Source organism: Trachemys scripta, chromosome 7, assembly GCF_013100865.1.
Source record: "Trachemys scripta elegans isolate TJP31775 chromosome 7, CAS_Tse_1.0, whole genome shotgun sequence".
Classification (NCBI taxonomy): domain Eukaryota; kingdom Metazoa; phylum Chordata; order Testudines; family Emydidae; genus Trachemys; species Trachemys scripta.
Window position 1 is genome coordinate 60842835 of NC_048304.1, and position 26937 is coordinate 60869771.

At 48.8% G+C, this 26937-nt stretch overlaps 1 protein-coding gene across 1 annotated transcript; it reads right to left on the minus strand.

The window, feature by feature from the left end:
• Positions 1–1231: 1231 nt before the first annotated feature.
• On the minus strand, positions 1232–2751 carry LOC117880517 (C-X-C motif chemokine 10-like). The gene is made up of 4 exons (XM_034776773.1): positions 2667–2751; positions 2444–2576; positions 1594–1683; positions 1232–1323 (listed from the first exon to the last, which is right to left on the minus strand). The coding sequence occupies exons 1-4, from the start codon at positions 2734–2736 to the stop codon at positions 1272–1274; spliced, it is 345 nt and encodes a 114-aa protein (XP_034632664.1). The 5' UTR covers positions 2737–2751; the 3' UTR covers positions 1232–1271.
• Positions 2752–26937: the final 24186 nt, after the last annotated feature.

A 26937-nucleotide genomic window follows, 5' to 3' on the forward strand; every position in this document is an offset into this window, starting at 1 on the left:
CTCGGGCCGGGTTATCTGCCGTGGAGGAGGGACTTGCAAGGGGGGGGTAGCTCCTGCAAGGGGGGACTCCCCGGGTGGGGGGGTTAGCTGCCATGGCGAGTGGGGTTGCTGCCATGGGGGGGGGCTCCTCGGGTGGGAGGAGCGGGTGGGCGTGGTTAGCTGCCACGGGGGGGGCAGTGGGCGGGGTTAGCTCCGGGGGCGGGGCGCAAGGTGGAAGTTTCGCCTAGGGCACGAAACTTCCTTGCACCAGCCTTGCCGGGAACCATGGCCAATGGGAGCTGCGGGGGTGGTGCCTGCAGGCACAGGCAGCGTGCACCATGCAGAGCCACCTGGCCGTGCCTCTGCATAGGGGCCAAGCATGCCAGCTGCTTCCAGGAACAGCCCCAAGCCAGGGCAGGCAGGGAGCCTGAGATAAGCGCCACCCAGCCAGAGCCCACACACCAAATCCCCTGCCCCAGGTTGGAACCTCCTTCCGCACCCTAACTCCCTCCCAGACCCTGCACCCCCACCCAACCTCCTGGCCCAGGTCGGAACCCACTCCTGCACCCAAACTCCCTCCCAGAGACCTCACCCCCGCACGCCCTCCCACACCCCAACCCTCTGCCCAAGCCCTGAGCCCCTTCCCACACTCCAAACCCCTCAGTCCCAGCCCAGAGTTCCTTCCTGCACCTCAAACCCGTCATCTCTGGCCCCACCGCAGAGCCCACACCCCCAGCAGGAGTCTACATCCTCTCGCACACCCCAACCCCCTGCCCCAGCCCTAAGCCTGCTCCTGCAGTGAAAGTGAGTGAGGGTGGGGAAAAGTGAGTGATGGAGGGACGGGTGCTGGAGTGAGTGAGGGCGGGGCCTCAAAGAAGGGGAAGGGAAGGGAAAGGGGCCGGGCAAGGGTGTTCAATTTTGTGCAATTAGAAAGTTGGCAACCCTAGGTTCTGGCTCATACCTCTGCATAATGGATACCCTGCTCATAAGCCTCGACTGGGGAGGAAGAGTATGGCAAACCCAAGGTGTGCAGTCCCACATCTTGGCCCAGCCCCACCCTGACCTGGCCAGGCCGCACTCACTTGTCACCTCACTGCGAGAGCAGCCTGGGCTGACAGGCTGTGGATCAAAGTCCTGCTGTGGGCCACGAGCTGGGCGGGGAGTTCTCCCTGCTTCATCTCGCGTAGCCGCAGCTAGGCCCCATGCAGGGGGAGCCCCGGGAGGCCTGCCCCTGGATCCCAGAGCATGGCCTTGCCTGTGCATCGTGCTCACTGCTTTGCCCTGGTCCTGTGTCACTGCCCCCTTTTCATGCAGTGGCGCTGCTTCCTGGGGTCCTTCCGGTGTCTGTAAGAGAAGAAGGCTCCTTCAGAGCAGGACCAAGGGCCTCTCAGCCACTGGGACCCAGAGGGACAAACCAAACAGGCCAAGCTCTGATCTCTGTAAACTGGCAGCAGCTTGCAGTGACCCCACTGCCCTCCCTGCAGCCCAGGCAGCTGTGCAGCCAGCATCGCAATCTGGCCCAGTGCTGCCATTGCACACAGCGAAGGGCCAGCCTGGGGAGCAGGTGCTGGCAGTTGCCAACAGGGGCCAGGGCCCATTTCTCCGAGCACTGACCTCTTCCAGCAGTGCAGCAGATTCTTCCCTTGCCTCTTGGATGAGTCGAGGCACGTTTCTCTCGGGCTTGTCCATTGCTTCACGGTTAATCTGGAAGACAAGCAGGTGTGTTTGGTCCCCTGCAGTGGCCAGTGCCCTGGTGGTGCCCCTGGGGCCTGGACTGGAGCTGGGATCTTGCTGTCAGGCAGATGAGTATCATGGGCCTGATTCTGATCTGGAGAGTCACGCCACATTTACACCAGGCAAACGAGAACACATTTTAAGACAAAGTTCAGTGCCTGTTCCTGCAACAGCCAAACAAGGTGTGAACCAAGGAAGCCAGGACAGTGGCAATGTAAATAGCTTGGCTAGTGGAGAGAAGGAGAGGTTTCCCCCCTGGCCTGTAGCACAAAGGAAAGGCTGTTCACCTTCCTGTCTACAATCAGATAAGTGACTGGGAGTGGGGCAGAGGAAGCCCCCCCCCCTCCCAACCCACCTCCACAGGGAGATGTGAGTCACACCGGCCCAGGTGAAACTTCCCTGAAGCCTGGTGCTGGGACCCAGGGAGCCTGCTCACGGTCTTCCTTCCCTGGGAAAGCAGAGAGGCTGAGCCCTGTGGTAGCTGGGTGTGGGGAGACATAGGCAGGGAAGGAGGATGGCCAGATGCTTTTGCCCTGGGCGGGGGAGGAGAGGCCCCAGAGAAGGGTAACACAGCTGGAAGGCTTCTGCTGGTAACAGAGACACCTGGCCAGAGGATGGCCATGGCTACGGCAGGTTCTCTCAACCAAGAAAGCCTGGATCACAGCCCACCGGGGGCGGGGAGGGGGGTAAGCGAGGACTCTGGCTGGCACAGCAGCCAGACGCTACTCACATGATCTCATGGCGGGGGCAGTGGGCTCCCTTCTCAATGATCTGGAAATCCATTATGAATCTGGGATTAACCTTCTCTTGGAACTTCCAGCACATGCACCTCGTGGGCACGTGGACTGCCTGGGCCTGCAGGGCTGCATGGGAAAAGACACAGCTAAGAGTCCTTGCGTGAATGCCCTCTGCAATCCTGCCCGCAGGGACTCTGCACACCCTTTGCTGCTTACCTGTTCGGTGCCCGGGGCACAGGCAGAAGATGAGCATGCCTACGAAGGCCGCCTTGGGCATGGGTGACATGCTAGCTCCGGGGAGTGGCACAAGCAGCAGCACACCAGGAGCCGGGCTCTATAAAGGCAGCTGCAGTCAGGGGGCGTTCCCATGCCCAACCCAGCAACAGGGGGTTAGTATCAGCTGCTTCCTGGCAGCGTTCTGCTTTCCATGGAAATGAGGGTGAGACAGCTGCAAAACCAGAATGACTGGGGAGCTCCCCCCGTGTCCTTTGATTTGCTGTTTGAACAGAGCCCTAACCGAGCAGTTTAGAGCCCAGGGAGAGCAAGAATATTTGCTCCCCTTAGAGGTGGAATGTGGAGGGGCACATGGAGTCATGTCCCTCCCCACCGATTTTGTGGCACCCTAGGGGGTGCACCACACAGTTTAAAAACCATCACCTCCTACCAGGAGCTGGCGGACCGGAAGCTGGGGGGAGCCACCTGGCCCACTCCTGGCTCTTCACGCTGTGGGAACCAGGCGCTGGCTGGCTGCCTGGCAGCCCTCCTTGCCCTGCTCCCAGAGCCAGGCTGCCTCTGCATTGCCAGGCACACCCCAGGCAGGGCGGGCAGCACAGCTCAAAGCTGCGCCTGACACGCTCTTGCCTCTGCCCTGAAGGAGCCTGGTGCTGGCTGCCGCTGCCCCCTGGAGCTGGCCCCTGCTGCAGAGCCTGGCTGCCCTGAGATGCTCCCCAAGGTGCTCCCTGCAGTAGTCAACTCCTTGGGCACCTGCCTCTCAGCAGCCTAATCACACCTCTTGTGCTGCCCAGGGGAGGGGGAGGGATTGATTAAATGCGGCTCAGCTGGGCAGGAACAGGGGGGCTGTAGAGCTGAAGGAGGCTGCATGGAAATACGGAGATGTGATTAGGGCTAAAGTGCGAGGGAGCCCACAGGTACTCCCTGGGAGGAGGGGGGTTGGACTGGCAAACCCAGGGAGGTAGGGAGATCCAGACTGGTAGGAAAGGCTTAGAGGAAAAGCAGCAAGACATGGGGCAGGGCAGACCTTGGCTGCAGATGAGAGGGCACTGGACTGGAACCTGGAGTAGCGGGAGGGCCCAGGTTCCCCTGCCAGCCACTGGGGAAGTGGCACAGGCCAGGCAGTGACGAGCAGGCTGCCTGGCACAGTTTAGCTTGAAAGACTTTGGTACCCTGGAAGGGGAGGGCCATAGCGATGCCAACCTGGCCGATGGGCCAAGCCACAAAGAGGACGCTGCAGCTCCAGAGGGGCCACAGGGCATCACAGGACAAGTGAAAAGACCGTGAGAGCAGGTTGCAGCACCTGCAAAGAGCAAATAGCTGGAGTGACCAGCAGGAGGCACTGCAAGCAGTGAGTGGACCCTGTGACAGGGCTGTTATATGGAGGGCTAGACTAGATGATCACAGTGGTCCCTTCTGGCCTTGGAGTCTGTGAATCTATGAAACGAGAACACATTTAACAGTACATGCCCTCTGCTCCCACCCCAGGGACACACTCCCCACTAGGACAGCCACGCAGCTCTGCCCCACCAGGGAGGCCAGCCTTCCCCAGCCAGGGGTGAGTGTTATGGTGGGTGGGTTGGGATGCCTAGCCTGTCAGCGTGGCTAGGAGTGTGGGGCAGGGTGCTGGCAGGCTGAGGTGAGGGATGTCTCTGGGGAGGAGCAGGGGCTGTGGGCTGTCAGACGCTCTCATTCTCCATGCCCTCCCACACTGGGATGTGTTGTGGCATGGCCTAGTGCTGGTGATTCATTCCCAGGGGCTTTGCTCCACCAAGGCTCTCCGGCAGACCAGGGGCCCCTCCAACAAAGAGTCCGACTCCTGGCTCACTGCCTGGCTGATGCCAGCTCCACTCTCCCTATGGGGCTTTCCTGGGGGACAGGATCCACTGCTGTGCCTCAGATCTTTCTGTATGACATGGCACGAACGCCGCTGGCGTAGTCCCCCTTCTCCTCTATGGCATGAGGCCCCCGGGCCAGGGAAAGGGCAGCAACTGGTCCTGGACACAGCATAGCACTGCCCTCCTCAGTGCCCATGAGGTGCAGATGGTCAGGGGTTGCAAAAATGAAACTGTTGTCTTCCCTTTGGGAAACTTCCCCCGATCCCCATGAGTGAACGGAGAGTGCCTGACCATGCAGTCGTGGCTCGTGGCACTGCGAGGCTGAGAAATCATCTGACCACACAGCGGTAATACCTCTCTCCAGGAACAGGAGCCAGCTGGGCGCTTCCATGCAGGCCCTGGCATTAGGGGTGCCAAATAAAGGAACCTGAGTGTTTTGGATCCCAGAGAACTGAAGGACGTGTTCTCCTAGTACTGGACAAGGAGTTCTGGATAAGCCGAATGGAAAAGGTCTCAGAGGGAATCCCAACAGCCAGGTAGAGCACACTACAGCAACACACACTACTGTGGCTCGCTGTTAAAATGGTCTTCCAAAGTCTCCCTGAGCCACATAGCTCCGCGCTGAGCTCTTCTAATAGCCCTGTATCTGGCTGTTCAGATTCAGCAGACAGCCACTCCACCCCAGCAGAAACTTCCCCCCCTTTGCTTCACAGACACTATGCAGGACATAGCAGGCAGCTCTAACCATTGGGATATTTCTCTGTTCAGTAAACAATGCCAGTGTCCCTTCAATCTACCAAAAGCATATTCTGTACCCGTTGAGCCGGTAATTGAATTGTTCCTTGGTGCTGTCAGCCTGGCCGGTGTACGGCTTCATTTAATCCTAAGTGGAGCACAGGATCAGGTTCAAGAGGTGAATATAGCTGGACCGCTTGGTAATAGTGACCATAATATAATTAAATTTAACATCCCTGTGGTGGGGAAAATGCCACACTGTAGCATTTAATTTCAGAAAGGGGGACTACACAAAAATGAGGAGGTTAGTGAAACAGAAATTAAAAGGTACAGTACCAAAAGTAAAGCCCCCGTAAGCTGCATGGAAACTTTTTAAAGACACCATAATACAGGCTCAGCTTAAATGTATACCCCAATTTAAAAAACATAGTAAGAACCAAAAAAGAGTCACCGTGGTTAAACAACAAAGTAAAAGAAGCAGTGAGAGGCAAAAAGGCATCCTTCAAAAAGTGGAAGATAAATCCTAATGAAGAAAATAGAAAAGAGCATAAACTCTGGCAAATGAAGTGTAAAAATATAATTAGAAAGACCAGCTAGTCAAAGACTCCAAAAGTAATAGCAAAAATTTTTTTTAAATACATCAGAAGCAGAAAGCCTGCTAAACAACCAGTGGGGCCACTGGAGGATTGAGATGCTAAAGGAGCATTCAAAGACTATAAGGCCATTGTGGAGAAACTAAATAAATTCTTTGCATCGGTCTTCACTGTTGAGGATGAGGGAGATTCCCAAACTTGAGCCATTCTTTTTGGGTGACAGATCTGAGGAACGATCCCAAACTGAGGTGTCATTAGAGGAGGTTGTGATGTGCAGTCTATATGGTTTTATAAAAATATGCTAATGAGTGAATATAATGTAATTGGAATATGCTTCATGCAGAAGGTCTCTTGTAAGGTATCATTACAAAGCTTATAATCTACTGAGTGTGGTCATCCTATTTGTATAAATGTACCACTCTTGTATCTGAAACTAGAAATATGAAATATAACTCTGAGGGCCTATTGTAATTATGCAAAGTGTGGGCTATTAATGGTGGTTTGGAATCTTAATGACTCCCATTAACCAGGACAATTGTCTGCAGATGGCTGTGTTTACCTGTAAATCTTCCTGTATACGTGTCTGCTGGCAAGTGAGCAATGAAGTCTTGCAGTGACATGTGATCATGTCACCTGAACTGGAATCCATCTTTAACCTGGTGTCTTTCCATTGGGAAGGAGGGGGTGGGAACCCAGAGAGGGACAAAGGATTCCCGCCTTATGCAAAAGATATATAAAGGGATGGAACAGAACAAAGGGAGAGGAGCTATCATGAAGAATCCCCTAGCTACCACCTGAGCTGGAACAAGAGCTGTACCAGGGGAAAGAATTGTGCCCAGGCCTGGAAGGTGTCCAGTCTGAGGAAAAGACTTACTGAAGCATCTCTGAGGGTGAGATTATCTGTATTCAGTTTGATTAGACATAGATTTGTACGTTTTAGTTTATTTTGCTTGGTGACTTAGGCCTGATCTACACTATGAGATTAGGTTGAATTTAGCAGCGTTAAATCAAATTAACCCTGCACCCATCCACACAATGAAGCCATTTACTTCGACATAAAGGGCTCTTAAAATCGATTTCTGTACTCCTCTCCTACAAGGGGAGTAGCGCTGAAATTGACATTGCCGGTTCGAATTAGGGTTAGTGTGGACGAAATTCGACAGTATTGGCCTCCGGGAGCTATCCCACAGTGCACCATTGTGACCACCCTGGAAAGCAATCTGAACTCGGATGCACCTGCCAGGTAGACAGGAAAAGCCCTGCGAACTTTTGAATTTCATTTCCTGTTTGCCCAGCGTGGAGAGCACAGGAGACCACGCAGAGCTCATCAGCACAGGTAACCATGCAGGCCGAGAATCGAAAAAGAGCACCAGCATGGACTGTATGGGAGGTACTGGATCTGATCACTATATGGGGAGAGGATTCCGTGCTAGCAGAACTACATTCCAAAAGACGAAATGCCAAAACATTTGAAAAAATCTCCAAGGGCATGATGGAGAGGCCACAATAGGGATTCAGATCAGTGCAGCGTGAAAGTTAAGGAGTTCAGACAAGCCTACCAAAAAAACAAAGAAGCAAATGGAAGGTCCGGTGCAGAGCCACAGAGATGCTGCTTCTACGCTGAGCTGCATGCAATTCTAGGGGGAGCCGCCACCACTACCCGACCCCTGACCATGGACAGAGGAGGGAAGCTTGAAAAATTTGCAGCTGAGGGAGGGAAAAAAGGGAGAGAAGTATTTAAAAAGATACACTTTACAGAACAATGCTTATACTCTTTCACGGTGAACAACACTATTCACATTACATAGCACATGTGATTTCGGTACAAGGTCGCATTTTGCATCTTATATTGAGTGCCTGCGGCTTTGGTGTTAGAGATCACAGACGCAGGTCCAGGCAACAGAATTCGGCTTGCATGCAGCCATGGTAAGCCATTGTCTTCCGGCTTCTGCAACCTTCATAAAAGCAGCGCCCTCCTTTCCCACATACCAAGCAAAGCCAGTTGAGTGCTGCGGTTTTCCTGTTAAGGTGCAGCAGCAGAAACCAAACTAACACATCCCCCCATCCAATTCTCTGGGATGATCGCTTTACTCCTCCCCCACCACATTGCTGGTATCAGGGAAGATCCCTGCTAGCCAAACGCGAAAAGCTCAGCGCCAATGCCCCCCACCGCTTAGCTAACTGCAAGGAAAGATTTCTTTTCAGACACAGGCAAACAGCCCAGTAGGAACGGCCACCTCTGTCCCCTTAATTAAATTCCCGTATTTCATCCATTGAAAAGTACCCCTTGCGGTTTATGTACTGGCTGCCCTGGTGCTCTGATGCCAAGATAGGGATATGGGTTCCATCTATCGCCCCACCACAGGGAATCCCATTGCAGCAAAGCCATCCACTATGACCTGCACATTTCCCAGAGTCACTACCTTTCGTAGCAGCAGCTCAGTGATTGCTTTAGCTACTTGCATCACAGCAGCCCCCACAGTAGATTTACCCACTCCAAATTGATTCCCGACTGACCGGTAGCTGTCTGGCGTTGCTTCTCACTTCTCACTTCTCAACTGTGAGGGTTGCTCTCATCATGGTATTCTGGCGCTTCAGGGCAGGGGAAAGCAAGTCACAAAGTTCCATGAAAGTGCCCTTACGCATGCGAAAGTTACGCGGCCACTGGGAATCATCCCAGACCTGCAACACTATGCGGTCCCACCAGTCTGTGCTTGTTTCCCGGGACCAGAATCAGCGTTCCAAGGCTATAACCTGCCCCATTAACAGCATGATCTCCAAAGTGCTGGGGACCACGGTTTGAGAGAATTCTGTGTCCATGTCCTCATCAGTCTCGTTGCTGCGCTGCTGTAGCCACCTCCTCCTCACCTGGTTTTTCAGGTCCTGGTTCAGCATAAACTGCACGATAATGCGCTAGGTGTTTACAATGTTCATGACTGCTGTCTTGAGCTGAGCGGGCTCCATGCTTGCCAGGGTATGGCGTCTGCACAGTTCACCCAGGAAAAAAGGTGCAAAATGGTTGTCTGCCATTTCTTTCATGGCGGGAGGGATGAGGCTATACCCAGAACCACCAGTGACAGTGTTTTTTGCCCCATCAAGCATTGGGATCTCAACCCAGAATTCCAATGAGCAGGGGAGACTGCGGGAACTATGAGGTAGCTATGGGATAGCTACCCACAGTGCAACGCTCTGGAAGTTGACGCTAGCCTCGGTACATGGACGCACACCACCAAATTAATGTGCTTAGTGTGGCCGAATGCACTTGACTTTATACAATTGGTTGCCAAAAATCGAATTCTGTAAATTCGGAGTAATCCCGTAGTGTAGACATACCCTTACTTTGTTCTATCTGTTACTACTTGGAACCACTTAAATCCTGCTTTCTGTATTTAATAAAATCACGTTTTACTTATTAATTAACCCAGAATTTGTATTAATACCAGGGGGAGCAAACAGCATGCATATCTCTCTATCAGTGATATAGAAGGTGAACAATTCATAAAGCTTATGCAGGGTAAAATGGATTTATTTGGGTTTAGACCCCATTGGGAGTTGGGCATCTGAGTGTTAAAGACAGGAACACTTCTGTTAGCTGCTTTCAGGTAAACCTGCAGCTTTGGGGCAAGTAATTCAGACCCTGGGTCTTTGTTGGAGCAGATGGGAGTGTCTGGCTCAGTAAGACAGGGTGCTGGGATCCCGAGCTGGCAGGGAAGGCAGGGGTAGAAGTAGTCTTGGCACATCGGGTGGCAGCTCCCAAGGGGGGGTTCTGTGATCCAACCCGTCACAGAGGTTTTGGAACAAATTGATAAACTAAACAGAAATAAGTCTCCAGGACCTGATGGTATTCACCCAAGAGTTCTGAAGGAACTCAAATGTGAAATTGCAGAACTACTAACTGTCATCTGTAACCTATCATTTAAATCTGCTTCTGTACCAAATGACTGGAGGATAGCTAATGTGACGCCAATTTTTAAAAAGGGCTCCAGATGTGACCCTGGCAACTACAGGCCGGTAAGCCTCACTTCAGTACCAGGCAAATCGGTTGAAACTATCATAAAGAACAAAATTGTCAGACACATAGATGAACATAATTTGTTGGGAAATAGTCAATGTGGTTTTTGTAAAGGGAAATCATGCCTCACCAATCTACTAGAATTCTTTGAGGGGGTCAACAAGCATGTGGACAAAGGAGATCCAATGGATATACTGTATTTAGATTTTCAGAAAGCCTTTGACAAGGTCCCTCACCAAAGGCTCTTAAGCAAAATAAGCAGTCATGGGATAAGAGGGAAGGTTCTCTCATGGATTGGTAACTGATTAAAAGATAGGAAACAAAGGGTAGGAATAAATGGTCAGTTTTCAGAATGGAGAGAGGTAAATAACAGAGTTCCCCAGGGATCTGTACTGGGCCCAGTCCTATTTAACATATTCATAAATGATCTGCAAAAAGGGGTAAATAGTGAGGTGGCAAAATTTGCAGATGATACAAAACTACTCAAGGTAGTTAAGTCCCAGGCAGACTGCGAAGAGCTACATAAGGATCTCACAAAACTAGGTGACTGGGCAACAAAATGGCAGATGAAATTGAATGTTGATAAATGCTAAGTAATGCATATTGGAAAACATAATCCTAACTATACATATACAATGATGGGGTCTAAATTAGCTGTTACCACTCAAGAAAGAGATCTTGGAGTCATTGTGGATAGTTCCCTGAAATCATCCACTCAAGGTGCAGTGGCAGTCAAAAAAGTGAACAGAATGTTGGGAATCATCAAGAAAGGGATAGATAATAAGACAGAAAATATCACGTTGCCTCTATATAAATCCATGGTATGCCCACACCTTGAATACTGCATGCAGATGTGGTCTCCACATCTCAAAAAAGACATATTGGAATTGGAAAAAGTTCAGAAAAGGGCAACAAAAATTATTAGGGGTATAGAATGGCTTCTGTATGAGGAGAGATAAGACTGGGACTTTTCAGCTTGGAAAAGAGGCAACTAAGGGAGTGTTGGAGAAAAACCCAATTCTCACTCTTTTGGTTGGGTGCAGCAAAGTCAGATACTTTATTTTCTCAAGCAATTGCGTAGAGGGAGAGAGTGCACTAGGACACAGGGTCTCCCCCTCCTAGGCAGGTCTCTCTACAGGTAAACAATTACAGCAAGCATTTATACCTTTTGTTACAGACAATAATGAGCAACAGCTGCATTTTGTTTATACATAGGTCATCCTGATAACTTATTTTTCTCACTTATTTAGACTCTAGTCTACATTCCATCTTATCTACACAAGGTCGCAACAACTTCTCACACAGTTCTTTCCCACTCACCTCACACAATCCTCGCTTTTACAAATCTTGCATTATTAGGGTTACAGCTAGCCTGACTCTTGCTAACAAACTGTCATGCATTACAATCCCCTTCCTTTCAGTTCTTTCTCTAATTCCATACCTCCCCCATTTTGTACTACTAGTACAACAAACATTCTTAAATCTCTATTTGCATTAAGTCTTGGATTTCAGATTCTACATCAGATGCTTCAACCTTAGGGGTTTTGATTGGATGTAATGACAATGCATGATTAGCATGAACATGAAAGATATTACTATTAGTACGTCCTTTACAACAATAATAACATAATCCTAAGCTAACTAATAGCAATACAAGCAATAACATTCCCATAGCAATAATGTGATGGGGTTGTTGTACAGTTTTAGTCATAAAGCACAATACATCATACTTAGTACATAAAGTAGACACTCTATAAGCTGTATGAAAGGCATACTTTTCAACTTGATATATATTTTGAAGCATGTGAATTTGCCCTTGTATTTCAGAGATTCTCTGAACCTCTGGTAACAGTGAAAGCATATTTTGAAATCGATCAGGTACTAAGCTGGTCCAATTAAAGGGTATCTGGAACCTAAGGGCTACTTGCACAATTCTGTCTGCAGACCAGTAAATAATATGATTGCCTGCAGCGGTAGTGAGATTAAAATGTATATCTTGCAGTGTGGTGGCTTTAACACACCCTCATCCTAGAAGTACAGAAAGGCAGGGTCTGAGCACATGCATCACTGGGCAAGACGGCACATCTCATCCAGCTTCCCTTCCCTTGAAGAGAAGCAGAACTTGAGGGATAGCTCAGTGGTTTGAGCATTGGCCTGCTAAACCCAGCGTTATGAGTTCAGCCCTTGAGGGGGCCACTTAGTGGATCTCAGGCAAAATCAGTACTTAGTCCTGCTAGTGAAGGCAGGGGGCTGGACTTGATGACCTTTCAAGGTCCCTTCCAGTTCTAGGAGATAGGATCTCTCCATTAATCTTTTTTAATTTTTTTAAAATTAGCTTGAAAATGTCTCGGTGAATTACCCAATCCCACATGCATCCTCCCCTTGGACCCGGCAGGATTCGGTATGTGGGAGCCCACACCCTCAACCGGTCCATATGCTTGGAAGGAGCACTGTGAACATCCGCACATCCACCCAGAAAATCTCCAAATAAGTCTCCATGGCTACAGATCAGATGGTACTCCTGATGTGTCTGTAAGGACAGTGAGCCAAGCCTGATGCTCAAGATCATTCTGAATAGCCATTAGCTGGTCATTCAGGAAATCCTGAATTTCTGAACATGCTAGATCCCACTGCAATGCCTTCCCAGCCTCAGTGATATTCAATACCATCTCTGTCAGCAACTTCTGGGTCATAGAACTAAGGGCGGAAATAACATGTAACTCACCAACTCCAGGCTGTACCTGGGTTAGCTGTGCCCCAGAACTAAGGCCAGTGGCCTTCTCTAGTTGTCCCAATTTCTCATCATGTTCTTGGCTTCTAAAAATATTCCAAACTGCTGCTGCACTATTGGCCCCATCCCATAGGGATCCGGTCAAGTCTCTCTTCTTTCTAGAGGAAATAACCCAAGCCCTCTGTTGTGCTAATCTAATGGCAGCTCCCTGTGAGCAATTTGGGTATGTAGAGGTGATCTGGAAACTGGATAAGGGCAATGTAATAGTCCCTAATGTAGTATTAATCACAGTCCATCGATATCCTAATACATCTCTCTTTGGTGTAGTACTGTACCATATCTGTTGGTTAAACACCTTTATGTACTTCTGGGAGGCTTTAATATTAATGGCATAAGAGGAGGGGTATTGCAATAAGGTACAGGTAACATTATTAGTCACTGGAATAATTTCTATGCAGGTAAAATTTCCAGTGGCAGAACAAACTCTTTGGGTATTTGTTTGATTATTCACTAATTGGGTGACCAAATGACAATAAGGGCCTCTCTCATTTAACACAGTGCAAGTTCCAGGAACAGACATCATCTCCACTGATCCATTTGTTTTCCACTCAATTGTTCACTGTACATGGTATATCATTGTCTGTATTTGGATGTGTTACAGGGGTAATAGTGTAATGGAGGAGATGGCAGGCTTTAATAAGGTGCCTTTGGTACTTGTCATTTAAAATCCAATTAGGGAGGGCAATACATGCTGAAGGACTTACCCAAAACACAGGGTGCAGCCTGTAGAATAAACCCCAAAATCAAATCAATACCACATTCCCAAGCATGGGTCCCACAAGTTTCTTCCTGCCAGTGTATAATTCTTTGTTTCTTCACCAGGGTCAGTTCTTAATATCTTTTGTAGTCAGGAATCCCTGAACTTTGGTGGTTTCAATGGAGCGAGTGTTCCTTCTTCTCTTTTCCTGAAACAGTCATGGTTCAGCATCATACGGGGAGAGGTTACTAGCACATCACCCCATAATGGTTTTGCTTCTTCTAGAAAAATCTAAAGGCACAGTAGGTCTATCAGTGGACAAGGGAGAGGTTACTAGCACTTCACCTTGTCTTTTTTTCTCCTGCTGTCCAGAAGGCACAGCAGAGCTAGAAAGAGAAATAGGCTTATCATCAGTCAGAGAATCCTCCTGAGGTGGAGGGGTCTTTTTTCAGTGAGAAGCATGGGTCCAGGTAGGCAGTCCTTGGCACTTCACAGCAATGTTGGTGGTTAACAGGACTTGGAAAGGGCCCTTCCAGCCTGGAGCCAAAGCAGTCTTTCGTTGATGGACTTTATGTAGACTCAGTCTCCTGGTTTCAATAAATGGCAGGGCTGCTGGGGTCTTTGGGTAGCACTTCTTCTACCTGTGAGAAAAGACACCTAACACATTTCATTAATGCCTGGCAGTGTTTTGCAGATTTTACAGCTGCTTGGGCTCATTCAAGCCCCCCCTTTTCTTGGTTGTCAGCCAAGTCTTAGCTGTAAGCAGTGTCCTTGAATGGGGCCAGCGTCTTATCTTTGGACTGAGCTTGCTAGCTATTTTTTTCCCCCAGTTAACTCATTCTGTTCTTTTTCCTTCTCCCCTTCTTGGTTTCTTTTAACCTACAAAGGAAACTTCCACTCTTCACTCATACACCTTTTCCCAACAATGAACACATACACATTGCCATTATACAGTACTATGGGGAAAAAGAACTAGGTAGTCTTCTTAATGACTACCAGAGTAACACCGAAGGCCCAAATTCAGGTCCTCTGACAGAAGCTGACTACACAGACGGCCTTTATGTAAGGCAGTACAGGCCAGAATCTGAACTAAACTGGGCTGTGCAATCCCCTGCCAAATACGGTCATGGGCCATGACCAGAGGAGGGAGGGGAAGGAAGCCATGCAAAAGGCCTTAGCAACATGATAACTACTGGTTGATGGAAAAACATGGTAACTGCTAATTGATGAAATATAGTAACGGCTTATATGAAGAAATTGCTTCTAGTAAAGGTCAGCTACCTGCCATCAGCCAATCATATATCATCTTTGGGCGTCCTGTAAATCCCCCCCGGAGAACAATATGTACCCTGACGAAAAACAACACCCCAACTGGTGCCAAGTACCACCTATGTCAAAACCACCAAGAAACCCCCCACCCAATAGGCACCCAATTCTCGTAAGTAATGAGGAAACTACCGGGAAAAAGGAACAGACTCCTACTCTTATTTTCGCATAAATGACGTATTATTTGTAATACGCTTGCGGTTTGACGGAATAAAGCAGCCTGCGAGCTGCTGCTGGGTATGACAGTTTTCGGACTGTCATCCCAACATGTTGGTATGTATTGCAATAAACTAGCCTCAGGCTTGAGTCTGTGAACTAAAATCAATGTGTGGGTGACTTTTTCCATGACAGTACTTTAGTCTTATTATTCAATGTATGCCATATACACCCTTCCAGTAAAATAACTTATATACAGAGCTTTGGAGCAACAAGCCAGGACAAGCACACCCACTTTCGAGGAGTCCACTCGGTACAACCTCTGGTGTCCAATAGCTTCCCTCCCTCCCCAGCCCTCTGGCTAGAAATCTGAGGTAGCCAGAAGGATCCCATGGGCAATATGGGGAGTGGGTTAACCTTTCATGTCCTTGCTTCCAAAGACTGTTGGTATGCAAATTTTAACAACAATTTTTTCAATTAAAAGAGCTGGCCAATAAAGTTTCTTTTTCTTACTTAAGCAAATGTATTAGACTTTAGTATATCATGATTTATCCAAACCCTTTGTATTCCAAGTTGAATAAAACAAGTATCTGCTTTTTTTATTTAATCCTTCTATTTAATTTTGAACTAGACTGTCCTATGAAAATATTAAACACAACAATTCTGGCCACGAGACAAACACCACAAAACAGGACATAGAACACAAAACATAATTCCTATTTTGCCAGTAAATGCATGGTACGCTGAATGTTGTTCAGCTGGCATCAGTTTTCTCTGATTATCTGAAAGACAAAAAACAGAGGTCTACCCCTTCTGGGCAGTCAGTCATTGCTTAAAATATTTCTTTTATATACAAATACTCCTGTTGATTTTCAGGCAAAACAGAGGAATTACCCCATATTTGCTTGTATTTGTTTCATAGGCAGCCCAGGTTTTAGTGGCTTCTACCCTTATCAGTTAGATAATTTGCATTAATACAGATGCTTTCTGGCTTGCTTCTGGATCCAAAGCTATCCACAGCTGTCAAGGTTTCTTCCCCACTCTGAACTTTAGGGTACAGATGTGGGGGCCTGCATGAAAACTTCTAAGCTTAACTACCAGCTTAGATCTGGTTTTGCTGCCACCACTCCCAAGTGCTAATTCCCTTCCCTGGGTAGCTTTGAGAGACTTCTTCACCAATTTCCTGGTGAACACCGATCCAAACCCTTGGATCTTAACACAAGGAGAATTTAACCATCCCCCCTCCTTTCCCCCACAAGTTCCTGGTGAATCCAGATCCAACCCCTTGGATCTTAAAACAAGGAAAAATCAATCAGGTTCTTAAAAAGAAGGCTTTTAATTAAAGAAAAGGTAAAAATCATCTCTGTAAAATCAGGATGGAAAATAACTTTACAGGGTAATCAGTTTCAAAGAGTCCAGAGGAACCCCCTCTAGCCTTAAGTTCAAAGCTACAGCAAACAGAGATAAACACTCTAGCAAAAGGAACATTTACAAGTTGAGAAAACAAAGATTAAACTAACACGCCTTGCCTGGCTGTTAGTTACAAGTTTGAAATATGAGAGACTTGTTCAGAAAGATTTGGAGAGTATGGATTGATGTCTGGTCCCTCTTAGTCCCAAGAGCGAACAACCCCCAAAACAAAGAGCACGAACAAAAGCCTCCCCCCCCCCCACCAAGTTTTGAAAGTATCTTGTCCCCTTATTGGTCCTTTGGGTCAGGTGTCAGCCAGGTTATCTGAGCTTCTTAACCCTTTACAAGATAAAAGGATTTTGGAGTCTCTGGCCAGGAGGGATTTTATAGTATTGTACACAGGAGGGCTGTTACCCTTCCCTTTATAGTTATAACAACAGCTTAAAGATTCTTACTTAAAAAGAGACACAATTAACTTTCCCAGACTTTTGATTGCCTTTTACTTCTAACTCCTGCTTTCAAACACACAGTGATCTGAAAGAAAACACTACTTATACTGCTCCTTAGAGCCTAATAGGATTTTAATTAAATAGCATGGCAAGGTTACATTTCTTTTACCCCTACTACAATATACACTGCACATGTTCTGTGGAAAATGCACATTTCCTCCATAATTCAACTTCCACAACACTAGTCATATTAATTTCTACACAAGGTGTAACTGTTTCTTTTGTGCTTACAAAATCTCCATGCACCCCTAGTAAAGTGACAGCTCGACCACACAGAGCCAGGGGCACTGTCCTTCTCTCTCTTTACCAGATCTTTTATCTGCTATTTTGTTACCCAAAAACAAATTCAAATCTTTTATTCTCCTGGCTTTTACTACCCTGCTGCAGCCACAACTTTTAGTCTTTATTTAAAACATTTTAAATCTTGTAAAGGATTAAGTCACCTTAAGGATTAAATGCTAAATACCATATTAAACAACCCTAGTTTCCTGTGTCTGGCAAAAGTATTCTCGGTTCTGCAACTTTAAACAATACCAATTAATCTCAAACTTATAAAATACAGATTGTACACAGCAGGAGTGTTCTTCAGCAAATTCGACTAACTTATTCATAGTCGAATAATTCCACTTAAATAACCTCTTGCCTGGATTATTTACAGACATTCCTACCAAGTTTCACTGCTTGATTCCCTCTAGCAATTAGAGTTAACTTCTCACTCTCTTTTCTTAAATCATTTGCTTGTCTCCCAAAACAACACCCAATCAACTCAGATTTTACCATTCCAATGATTGTCCTGAGGATTTGAAATCCCCATGCTTATAATTACTTACTCCTTTCCTTCCACTATGCCCTCAAAGTTTCCAACCTGTTTTCCAATCTCTCTATCTGTTGCCTGCATGCTTGGGCCCGATCCTGCTTTTCTCGCTGAACCGTCCCTTCCATGGGCACCGGCTTGTTCCACTACCAATTTAGCTAGGAAGGTGGGCTTCTCAACTAGCCCCCACCCTTCCTGGTCTCTTCCATTAAACATTCTTACTCACAAGGCTACCGAGTCCTCCCTCGTGAGGCTTTCCACCTGGGCAAAAACGCATGACCCATTGGCGTTTATTTGATTTCCTCTTTTGGCAAACACACTGCTGTTACGGTGTATGCTGAGCACAAATGGTTAAATTTTGACAAGTCCCTGAAGGACCGGTACTTGCTTAGCTAGTGCTTCCTTTTCTGCCTGGAAGTCCTGTCTCAAGGCTTGCAACTTGCCCTGGATGTAGGTTTGAGTTGTTGCCTGGTTCATGATCTATTAATTGCTCAATTCTAGTTACCAAGTACACAACTCTTCCCTTTTCTCCAACTTCTCTATTGCCCAGTCCTGCTACGACTGGGGGTAGATCCACCTGACACCCTTCCCGGTCAACCGGCGTGGAGAGAGGAATGCTAAACCCCTCTCCGATTCTCAGACTTACTGCAGCTGAGAGTAGGCACACTTTTAATCATGCAATTCTCAACATATAACACCAACAATACCAAGCAAAGCAAACATAAAATAACAAGGGCAAAACAAATAGATGGTGTGCATTATGACTGAATTTTAAAGCTTCATTAATAAAATAATAAACCAACAACAGAGAGTGTTGGAAACGCTCCCACATCACTCAGGGAAAAAAACATTAATGCCCCAAGCTCTAAGCCACTTTCATACTCACACACGAATGTCCAGACTGGCCACGTCTGTGTATAACGTCCAGAGAAGGGGGAGAGGTGGACGGGAGATTATCCTTTATACAGCTTGTCCAGAATCTCCAACTTGCTTCCACTCTTGGGAGGGCTGTTCTCTTACACCCTGGGGTCTCCTGGGGCGTCTTTTCAGAGATTCCAGTCCAGGCCGGCTGCCTGTGGCTTCTTCAGCATCCCCAAACCACGCCGGCTCCAGGGTCGCAAAGGCAGACTGTTGGATCTCACTGGACAGTTAAGCTTTGCATATGTAACCTCAGTCCTGTAACTTGTATTGCTTTTGGTTTGCCTCTGTCTATATTTTTTCACAGCCATCTGGGGACGTAAGCAGTTTTTCTTTGTATTTAGCATGGTCTGCGTTGATTTTTGACCTTGAACACAGAGCAACTTTCTCTTTATCTCTGGACCAAGCTGAATTTCAAATTAACCCGTTCCTTTTCCTCAATAGACAAATTGCCCCCACTGTGTGTCAGAGGCTTTTTTGATGATTATAGCTCCTCTGAGATGTATGATCTTATCTAGATTGAAGGTACCTTCTAGTGGGCATTGTTTAGGTGGATTTTCACGCGTGTAAAGATTCCAATTTCTAAATACCTGCAGGTTCTAGGACCATAATGTACATACATGTAATCTGGGGTACCCTTAGGGGGTGAGGGGGAATGCTTAGACTGTCCCCCACCCATTTTCCAATCACACACACTGGGAGGATGCCCTGTCCGCGCTAGCGGCTCATAAACTAAGGGTCTCTCCTTACAGGGTACTCACACAGGAGAGGCTAACAAGGATGGCCACGACCCTTCTACACCTCCCTTCAGCAAAGAGCGTCAGCTAGTCTCAGAGAGACGGCGCTGCTCACTCTCGTTGCATCCAGTGAAATGATCAGACTATCAGCGGCTCACACAGAGAGGAAAGGGGGAGGGAAGATGAGTTCACACACTCCTAGACCCAGGTAGCTTCCTCACCGGACGATGCCAGGCCGAGCCAGCCCACCGTGGGTTGGATCTTCTACAGACCCTCTAGTTACCGGGCTTGCTTTAGAATATTTCTGGTCACGAGCTTTCGCTTCACAGAATACTCTGGGCATCTTATTTCATTCACACTGGTGTACACACACACACACCAAGGCCTCTATTTCTAAATACCATGATGCATCTATACCTTATGTCCAGACTCAATACACTATGAGGCAGTAACAACCCCTCTTGAGGCGGTAAAAACCCCTCAGCACCAGTGCATACCTAATGCATTTCCCTTATGCATTAACCTTATTGGGGGCAACAAAACAGTTCCCCAGCACCGTTCTGAATCTGATCCTGCTGCACAGTCAATACGTTCGGATGGCGTAAGCCCAACAGGGACAGACGGCCCCACGGACAGTCCTCCTCCGATACCCCAATAGAGATTTCAAAAGGTCTCCTACCTCTACTGTGGAGCCATGGGGTTCGAAGGGGAACGGTCCACAGCAGTTGCCGCTATCTCAGCGGGCGATGCCATCCGGGACGAGCCCCCAAATTGTCGGAGAAAAACCCAATTCTCACTCTTTTGGTTGGGTGCAGCAAAGTCAGATACTTTATTTTCTCAAGCAATTGTGTAGAGGGGGAGAGTGCACTAGGACACAGGGTCTCCCCCTCCTACGCAGGTCTCTCTACAGGTAAACAATTATAGCAAGCATTTATACCTTTTGTTACAGACAATAATGAGCAACAGCTGCATTTTGTTTATACATAGGTCATCCTGATAACTTATTTTTCTCACTTATTTAGACTCTAGTCTACATTCCATCTTATCTACACAAGGTCGCAACAACTTCTCACACGGTTCTTTCCCACTCGCCTCACACAATCCTCGCTTCTACAAATCTCGCGTTATTAGGGTTACAGCTAGCCTGACTCTTGCTAACAAACTGCAATGCATTGCAATCCCCTTCCTGTCAGTTCTTTCTCTGCTTCCACAGGGGGATATGATAGAGGTCTATAAAATCATGAGTGGTGTAGAGAAAGTAAATAAGGAAGTGTTATTTACTCCTTCTCATAATACAAGAACAAGGGACCATCAAATGAAATTAATAGATAACAGGTTTAAAACAAACACAAGAAAGTATTTTTTCACGCAACACACTGTCAACCTCTGGAACTCCTTGCCAGAGGGTGTTGTGAAGGCCAATACTATAACGGAGTTCAAAAGGGAGCTAGATAGATTCATGGAAGATAGGTCCATCAATGGCTATTAGCCAGGATGGGCAGGAATGGTGTCCCTTGCCTCTGTTTGCCAGAAGCTGGGATTGGGTGACACGGCATGGATCACTTTGTTGCCTGCCCAGAACTGGGCCTGAGATGGCAAACAGGGGGTTCGTCGCCTGGTGTGCTTGGCACCAATAAAGACACTGAGGGGAGAAAGCAAGCCAAGTTTATTTCAGAGCTCTGAAATGGCACTAGGAGACCAGCATGTCTCAAATCAAGTGCAACAAATACAAACAACTTTTACCTTTTATACTCCAAACTGTTTACATACATCTCTTTGTCTGGCTGTTCCCCCTTACCCCTCCCTTCCAGACAACTGTTACAATAAACTCTACATAAGCTTGTGAGAAAACTTTCTCAGTCTTTGAGACCTTGGATTAGACGCCTGCAAACTAACTACCCCTCCTTTCCCTCGCTTCCCTTATCTCTATTATTTCTGCTAGTGTGAGTGAAACTGCAGCCATCTGCTAAAAAGCTGACGTTACATTTCTGCTTCAGCCTACTTCAGAGCATGTAAACAGTTAGCATAGAAGTAGGTGAGAGTTCCCAAGATGGAGTCACTGTGGTTCAGGTAGGCCCAGAGCAAAAGAGTTTCATCGACACTTTTGGCCTTCCGCTCTCCCGAGGTACCTGGTAGCTATACCTAGTGGACCCCAACAACTTGACGATAACCTGTCTGTTCATTCCTTTTGGGGCACCTGCCATTGGCCACTGTCAGAGGACAGGATACTGGGAGATTGACCTTTGGTCTGACCCAGTAATGGCCATTCTTATGTTCATGGTCCTATGGAGCAGGGAGCAAGCTGGGTTCCCCAGGATTACTACTGGCATTTCAGTATCTCCAGTGGTAATGTGCTGGTCAGGAAAGAACATCCCTGCTTGCAGCTTTCTGATCAGGCCTGTGTTCTTAAAGATGTGAGTGGCATGCACCTTCCCTGACCAGCCCACACTGATGGCAGTGAAGCATCCCCAGTGATCCACCAATGCTTGTATAACCACAGAAAAGTAGCCCTTTCTGTTGAGGTACTCCTTGGCAGGGTGGGCTAGTGCCAAAATGCATGCCAGCTATCGCCCCATTGCAGTAATGGGGTCCACAAACCTCATACTGAGCAGAGGCAGTAGAGGGAGGGGAGGCTAACCACACCCCTATGCAGCTGCCACAACTGCCAGTCATGGAGGCAGGCACCCACTGCTGCAACCAATAAGGGAAACAAGGCCTGCTATAAAAGGAGAGGGCTCAGAGAAGGAAAGGGGGCAGAAAGGCCTGGGACAGTGAAAGGGCAACACCTCTGTACCAGGCTGCCTCCAGAAACAAGAACCAAAGCAGACTCCAGGGCCTAATTAGAGGCCAGGGGGCTAAGAACTGCCCTGATTAGGGAATAACCAAAGAAAGCCAGACAGGGAGCAGTAGAGACCCCATGTGAGACTAGATCAGGGACCGCTGACAGAAGCCCAGTGCTGCAAACCCATCCACTATGTCCTGCACATTGCTGAGAGTCAATGGCCCCTGCGGTGGATTTCCCCAATCCAAATTGATTCCCACTCACTGGACGCAATCTGGCATTGCAAGTTTCCACAGGGTGATTGCCACTCACTTCTCCACTGTCAGCTCAGCTCTCATTCAGGTGTCCCTGTGCTGGAGGGCTGGGGTGAGCTCAGCGCCCAGATCCTGGAACGTGGCCTTGCACATCTGAAAGTTCTGCAGCCACTGATCATCCCAAACCTGCATTACGACGTGATCCCACAGTTAGTGCTTGTTTCTCGGGCCCAGAAGCGGCACTCCACCATTTGCGGCTGCTCTGTGAATGCCACCAACAACCTTGAATTGGCTCTCTGTATGTCCTCCAAAGAATCATGTTCCCCACTCATTCGGTTCTTCTTGCGGCTCTGCAAATACAGCAGGATCACGCGCCCTGTGCTTGTAACGCTCATAAAAATAGCACAGAGCTATGCAGGCTCCATGCTTCTGTCGGAGATGGAGGACAGTGAGGAAGGCTGCACGAGTATGTGCGATTTCGAAAAAAAGGTGCAAAAATTACAGGAGACAGATGCCATTGTAGGAAGGAGACAGCTGCAAACTGGGAAGTTGACCCCATGCTCCCAGTCATCCCTGCATGACTCATTTCAGCCCCATCATGCATTGCCAAAACTTCCCAAAAGACAATGTACTGGACGGTGGTGTGTTGCACCATGGGATACCTACCCATGGTGTACCACACTCTGCATTGATACAAACGCTCCTGGAGAGTACGCGCACCACCGATACAAGGTGCCACGTGTGCAGATACAAGTATTGTACTAACTGCGGCGGCTGTATGCCGATGTAACTTGAGATGACGAATGTTTGTAGTGTAGATGTGGCCTAAGGACCAGCAGCAAACATCTAACCACTGGACAGCCAAAAAGTCTAAGGACTGGCAGCTGCAGCTCTATTTTCATTGCAGAGTTCCCTGGAGTGATCTGCACTCATGTGACTCCACATAGCTAGAGGGAGGCAGGGGCGCTGCAGTGTAACCCTTGAGTGCCTGCATCTGCCCTGGCACTGCGCTATGTGGCACTAGGACTGCTACGGCACATCCAATGGTGCTTAGCGCAGGAGCCAGCAGAGCCCTTCTATGAATTCTTTTGCAGTGTGCCATGGGAGAGCTTGTCTGTCCTTCCTGGGTGCATGGAGGAACTGTGGGAAGGCCTAAGGACCAGTAGCACTCAGCCCAGGCATACGCTAGAGCAGCCAAGGGGCAGCTCTGACTTATGCCACTGACATAAGGCCCCAAAACACCAGTGGAGTTCTGATTTGCCACCCACTCGGGCATAGACACCCCCCCTCCTTTGTGCCACAAACAGGGGGTGGTGAGCACAAGAGTTCTCCTGCACAAGGGAGTTCTCCATTGGCAGCTGCAGTGGTCTGGGGAGCATGGCTCCAGGTCTTCAAGCTCCTCCTGATCTGAGCCACATGCGTCTATTGCCATCCTCTCTGTGCCACCTGCCATGCAGATTTGCCGGGGGTGGCCGTAGCTCAATGGTGCTATGTCTGCCACAGGGGTGAGCTCTTCCCAAGCAGAGGGATATTTCTGAGCCAGAAGCCACTTTGCCCCTCAGCACTTGTATGGCCTGCAAGGTGGTGTGTGTGTGGCCAGGCCTGGCTGTTCTGCACACCAGGGTATTCATCCCATCTGCGTGTGAATTAGAACCCGCAGAGGTGGACTGGTGGGACTGGCCCCATGGCAGGCTCAGGAAAATCCCAAGGCTGGGTTGATTGGTGCCTCCCACATGGGGGCTCAGCCCTGCAGAGGCATGGGGTGCTGAGTTCTATAATAATATGGAGATATACCTATCTCATAGAGCTGGAAGGGACATTAATTCTAACCCCCTGCCTTCACTAGCAGGACCAAGTACTGATTTTGCCCCAGATCCTCTAAATGGGCCCCCTTAAGGATTGGGCTTACAACCCTGGGTTTAACAAGCCAATGCTCAAACCACTGAGCCATCCCTCAAGTTCTGCTCCTTTTCAGGGGAAGGGAAGCTGGATGAGCTGTGCCGTCTCGCCCAGTGAGGCATGTGCTCAGACCCTTCCTTTCTGTGCTTCTAGGATGCAGCAGCTGCCCCTGTTACAGACAGACAACCGTCACCAGCAGAGGCACAGAGAGGTGAGCGGCTGGGAAAAGGGGACCAGTGGTTAGATGTTTGCTGCTGGCAGGGCTGGGAGACAGTGTGGGTGGGAAGTTCCCAGTGAGTCACTGTGCCTAACAATTGTGCAACACACATGGTCTTATGTATGTGGAAAGCAGCTGTTTGTCATTCAAGCTCGTGTGCTGGGACAGCGAGGGGGCCCACACGCTCTGATGGGGTACAGGCACACCCTGCTGGGGCAGCCCCTCACCCAAGCACCTTGTATGTAACCCTGCCCTGCGGACAGCCACAAGACTTCGCCATTGCGTCTGAGCGCCTCACAGCCATTAATGTGCTTACTCTGGGAGAAGGGGCAGATGGGGATCTGAGGGACGAAGTGACTGGCACAAGGGCACCCAGTGAGTCTGTAGCAGAGTAGGGAATTGAGCCTGCATCCCTGACCATGACGCTGCCCAGGGGTAGCTTTGTCTGTGCCTGTTGGGGGGCAGCTTCCCAACTCCACTGGTCTCTGGCAGCACAAGCCCTGCCCACCAGCCTCCGCAGGCCTCGCTCTCAGTACAGGTGAGCAACGGGAACACGCCAACCCCGAGCCCTCGGAAGGTCCCTGGAGTGCCAGCTCCTGCTCCACTGGATGCTCACAGAACTCTCTGGTTCGCTGCTTCCAAAGGAACAGAACACACCCTCTTGCATGATTCAGCTCCCGATCCCCGCTTGGCCTAGCACCCGCACTTAGATCATGTTATAGTGAAAACAAGGACACATGTATCATCCAAGGGCAGAGATTCAAGTTACCTTGAGTAGAAGTAACTGGCAACAAATGGTCACATCACACGCGTCCCAGAGACTAGGCTTAATTACAAGGCATTCCCCCGTCGCCTACATGACAGCTTTCCCCCACCCCCACCCTCAGCCTTTCTGCGGCCCTTTCAACTGGTTTGGCTGAGAGCCCTTTAAATCCAATGGCAGCTTGTCCTCCCTGACTGGAGGAATCCCTGGGGGTTCATCTGCACTCCACATCTGGTTTCCAAAGTTCATTGTCTTACCCCTAAGGAGGGTAACTCTGGCTGGGTTTGTGTTTTCCTCCAGCCCCTGCAATCTATTGATTACCATTTTGCTCAGACGATGGACAATTTTCATGCAACCAGCCAGAGGAAGGTAGGCATCTCCTTCCCCCTGTCTGCCCAGCAATTAGGGGGGAGGGAGAGCTCAGTGGTTTGAGCATTGGCCTCCTAAACCCAGGGTTGTGAGTTCAATCCTTGAGGGGAGGCCACTTAGGGATCTGGGGCAAAATCAGTACTTGGTCCTGCTAGTGAAGGCAAGGGCTGGGCTAGGCTGGACTGGACTCAATGACCTTTCAAGGTCCCTTCCAGTTCTAGGAGATAGGATATTTCTATTTAAAAAAAAAATGGGGATCACCTTTGGGAGACCTGTTTTAACCCAGACTTAGAGAATATATAATCAGTCCAGATACATAACTCCTCACACGTTCCCCAGGCACACATCTCGCAATGGCCAGTGTGGCACTGGCTTTCAGTAGAGACCTTACGTGACATGCTTTGGTGAACCCAGGGGATCCCTGAACCCCTCCATAAACCTGAGTCTGAGTCCCAGGCCAATGCCCTAGGCACTGAGCCAGGCTTTGTCTGAGCTGGCCCTCCCTGAGCCATTCCAGTCTCCCTTGCCAGGAGCAGGTCCCAGCAGGGTCCCAGCATTCTCAAGAGAGGCTGCAGTTTCTGGAGGGCTCAGCAACTCCCAACAGCTGGCCCTGAGCTCTCTGGAAAAGGTGGCCCTGTAGCACCAGGATTGATCATTGGGTAGGAGTGTCAATGCCCTTTTAACTGTGCCGAGCTACCATCAGTGCCCAGTCTGGAGACTTGGAGAGCTGGAGTCTGTTCCCTGCTGCACTATGAGGCCCAGGACTACTCACCTAACAGCACAGTTAGGAAGCAGACTGTTAGGAAGCAGGGCACAAGCCCCAGATTGGCTGTGAGTTCTCCACTTCGATTACACCAACCAATTATCAAGTGTAAACTTCTTCTTTACCTTATCAAATCCTTCCTGGCATGCTTTTGTCCAAATGACTTTGTTTGGCTGGGTCTTTTTACATAAATCTATGATTGCAGATACAATGTCACTGAACCCCCGCACACAAACCTTCTATAACAGATTACCAGACCTATGAAAGATTGGACCTGTTTTTTGGTTTGGGATACAGGCCAATTTACAATGGCTTCAACTTTCAAAGGATCAGGGGTTATTTGATCTCCCCCTACACAGTACCTCAAATAAGAAACTGCTCCGATTTTACACTTAGGCCTTGGCTACACTTGCAGATGTACAGTGCTGTGAGTTAAACCTGACTTCGTGCAACTGAGTAGGGAAAGCGCTGCAGTCTGTCCACACTGACAGCTGCCCAGCGCACTGTCGTGGCCACATTTGCGGCAACTGCAGCGTTATTGGGAGTGGTGCATTATGGGCAGCTATCCCACAAAGCACCTCTTCCCATTCTGGCGCCGTGGCTGGGGGAAGGGGGTGTGGGTGCAGGACATTCTGGGTCCTGTCCCAACGCCCCGTGATGCACCGCTTTGCAT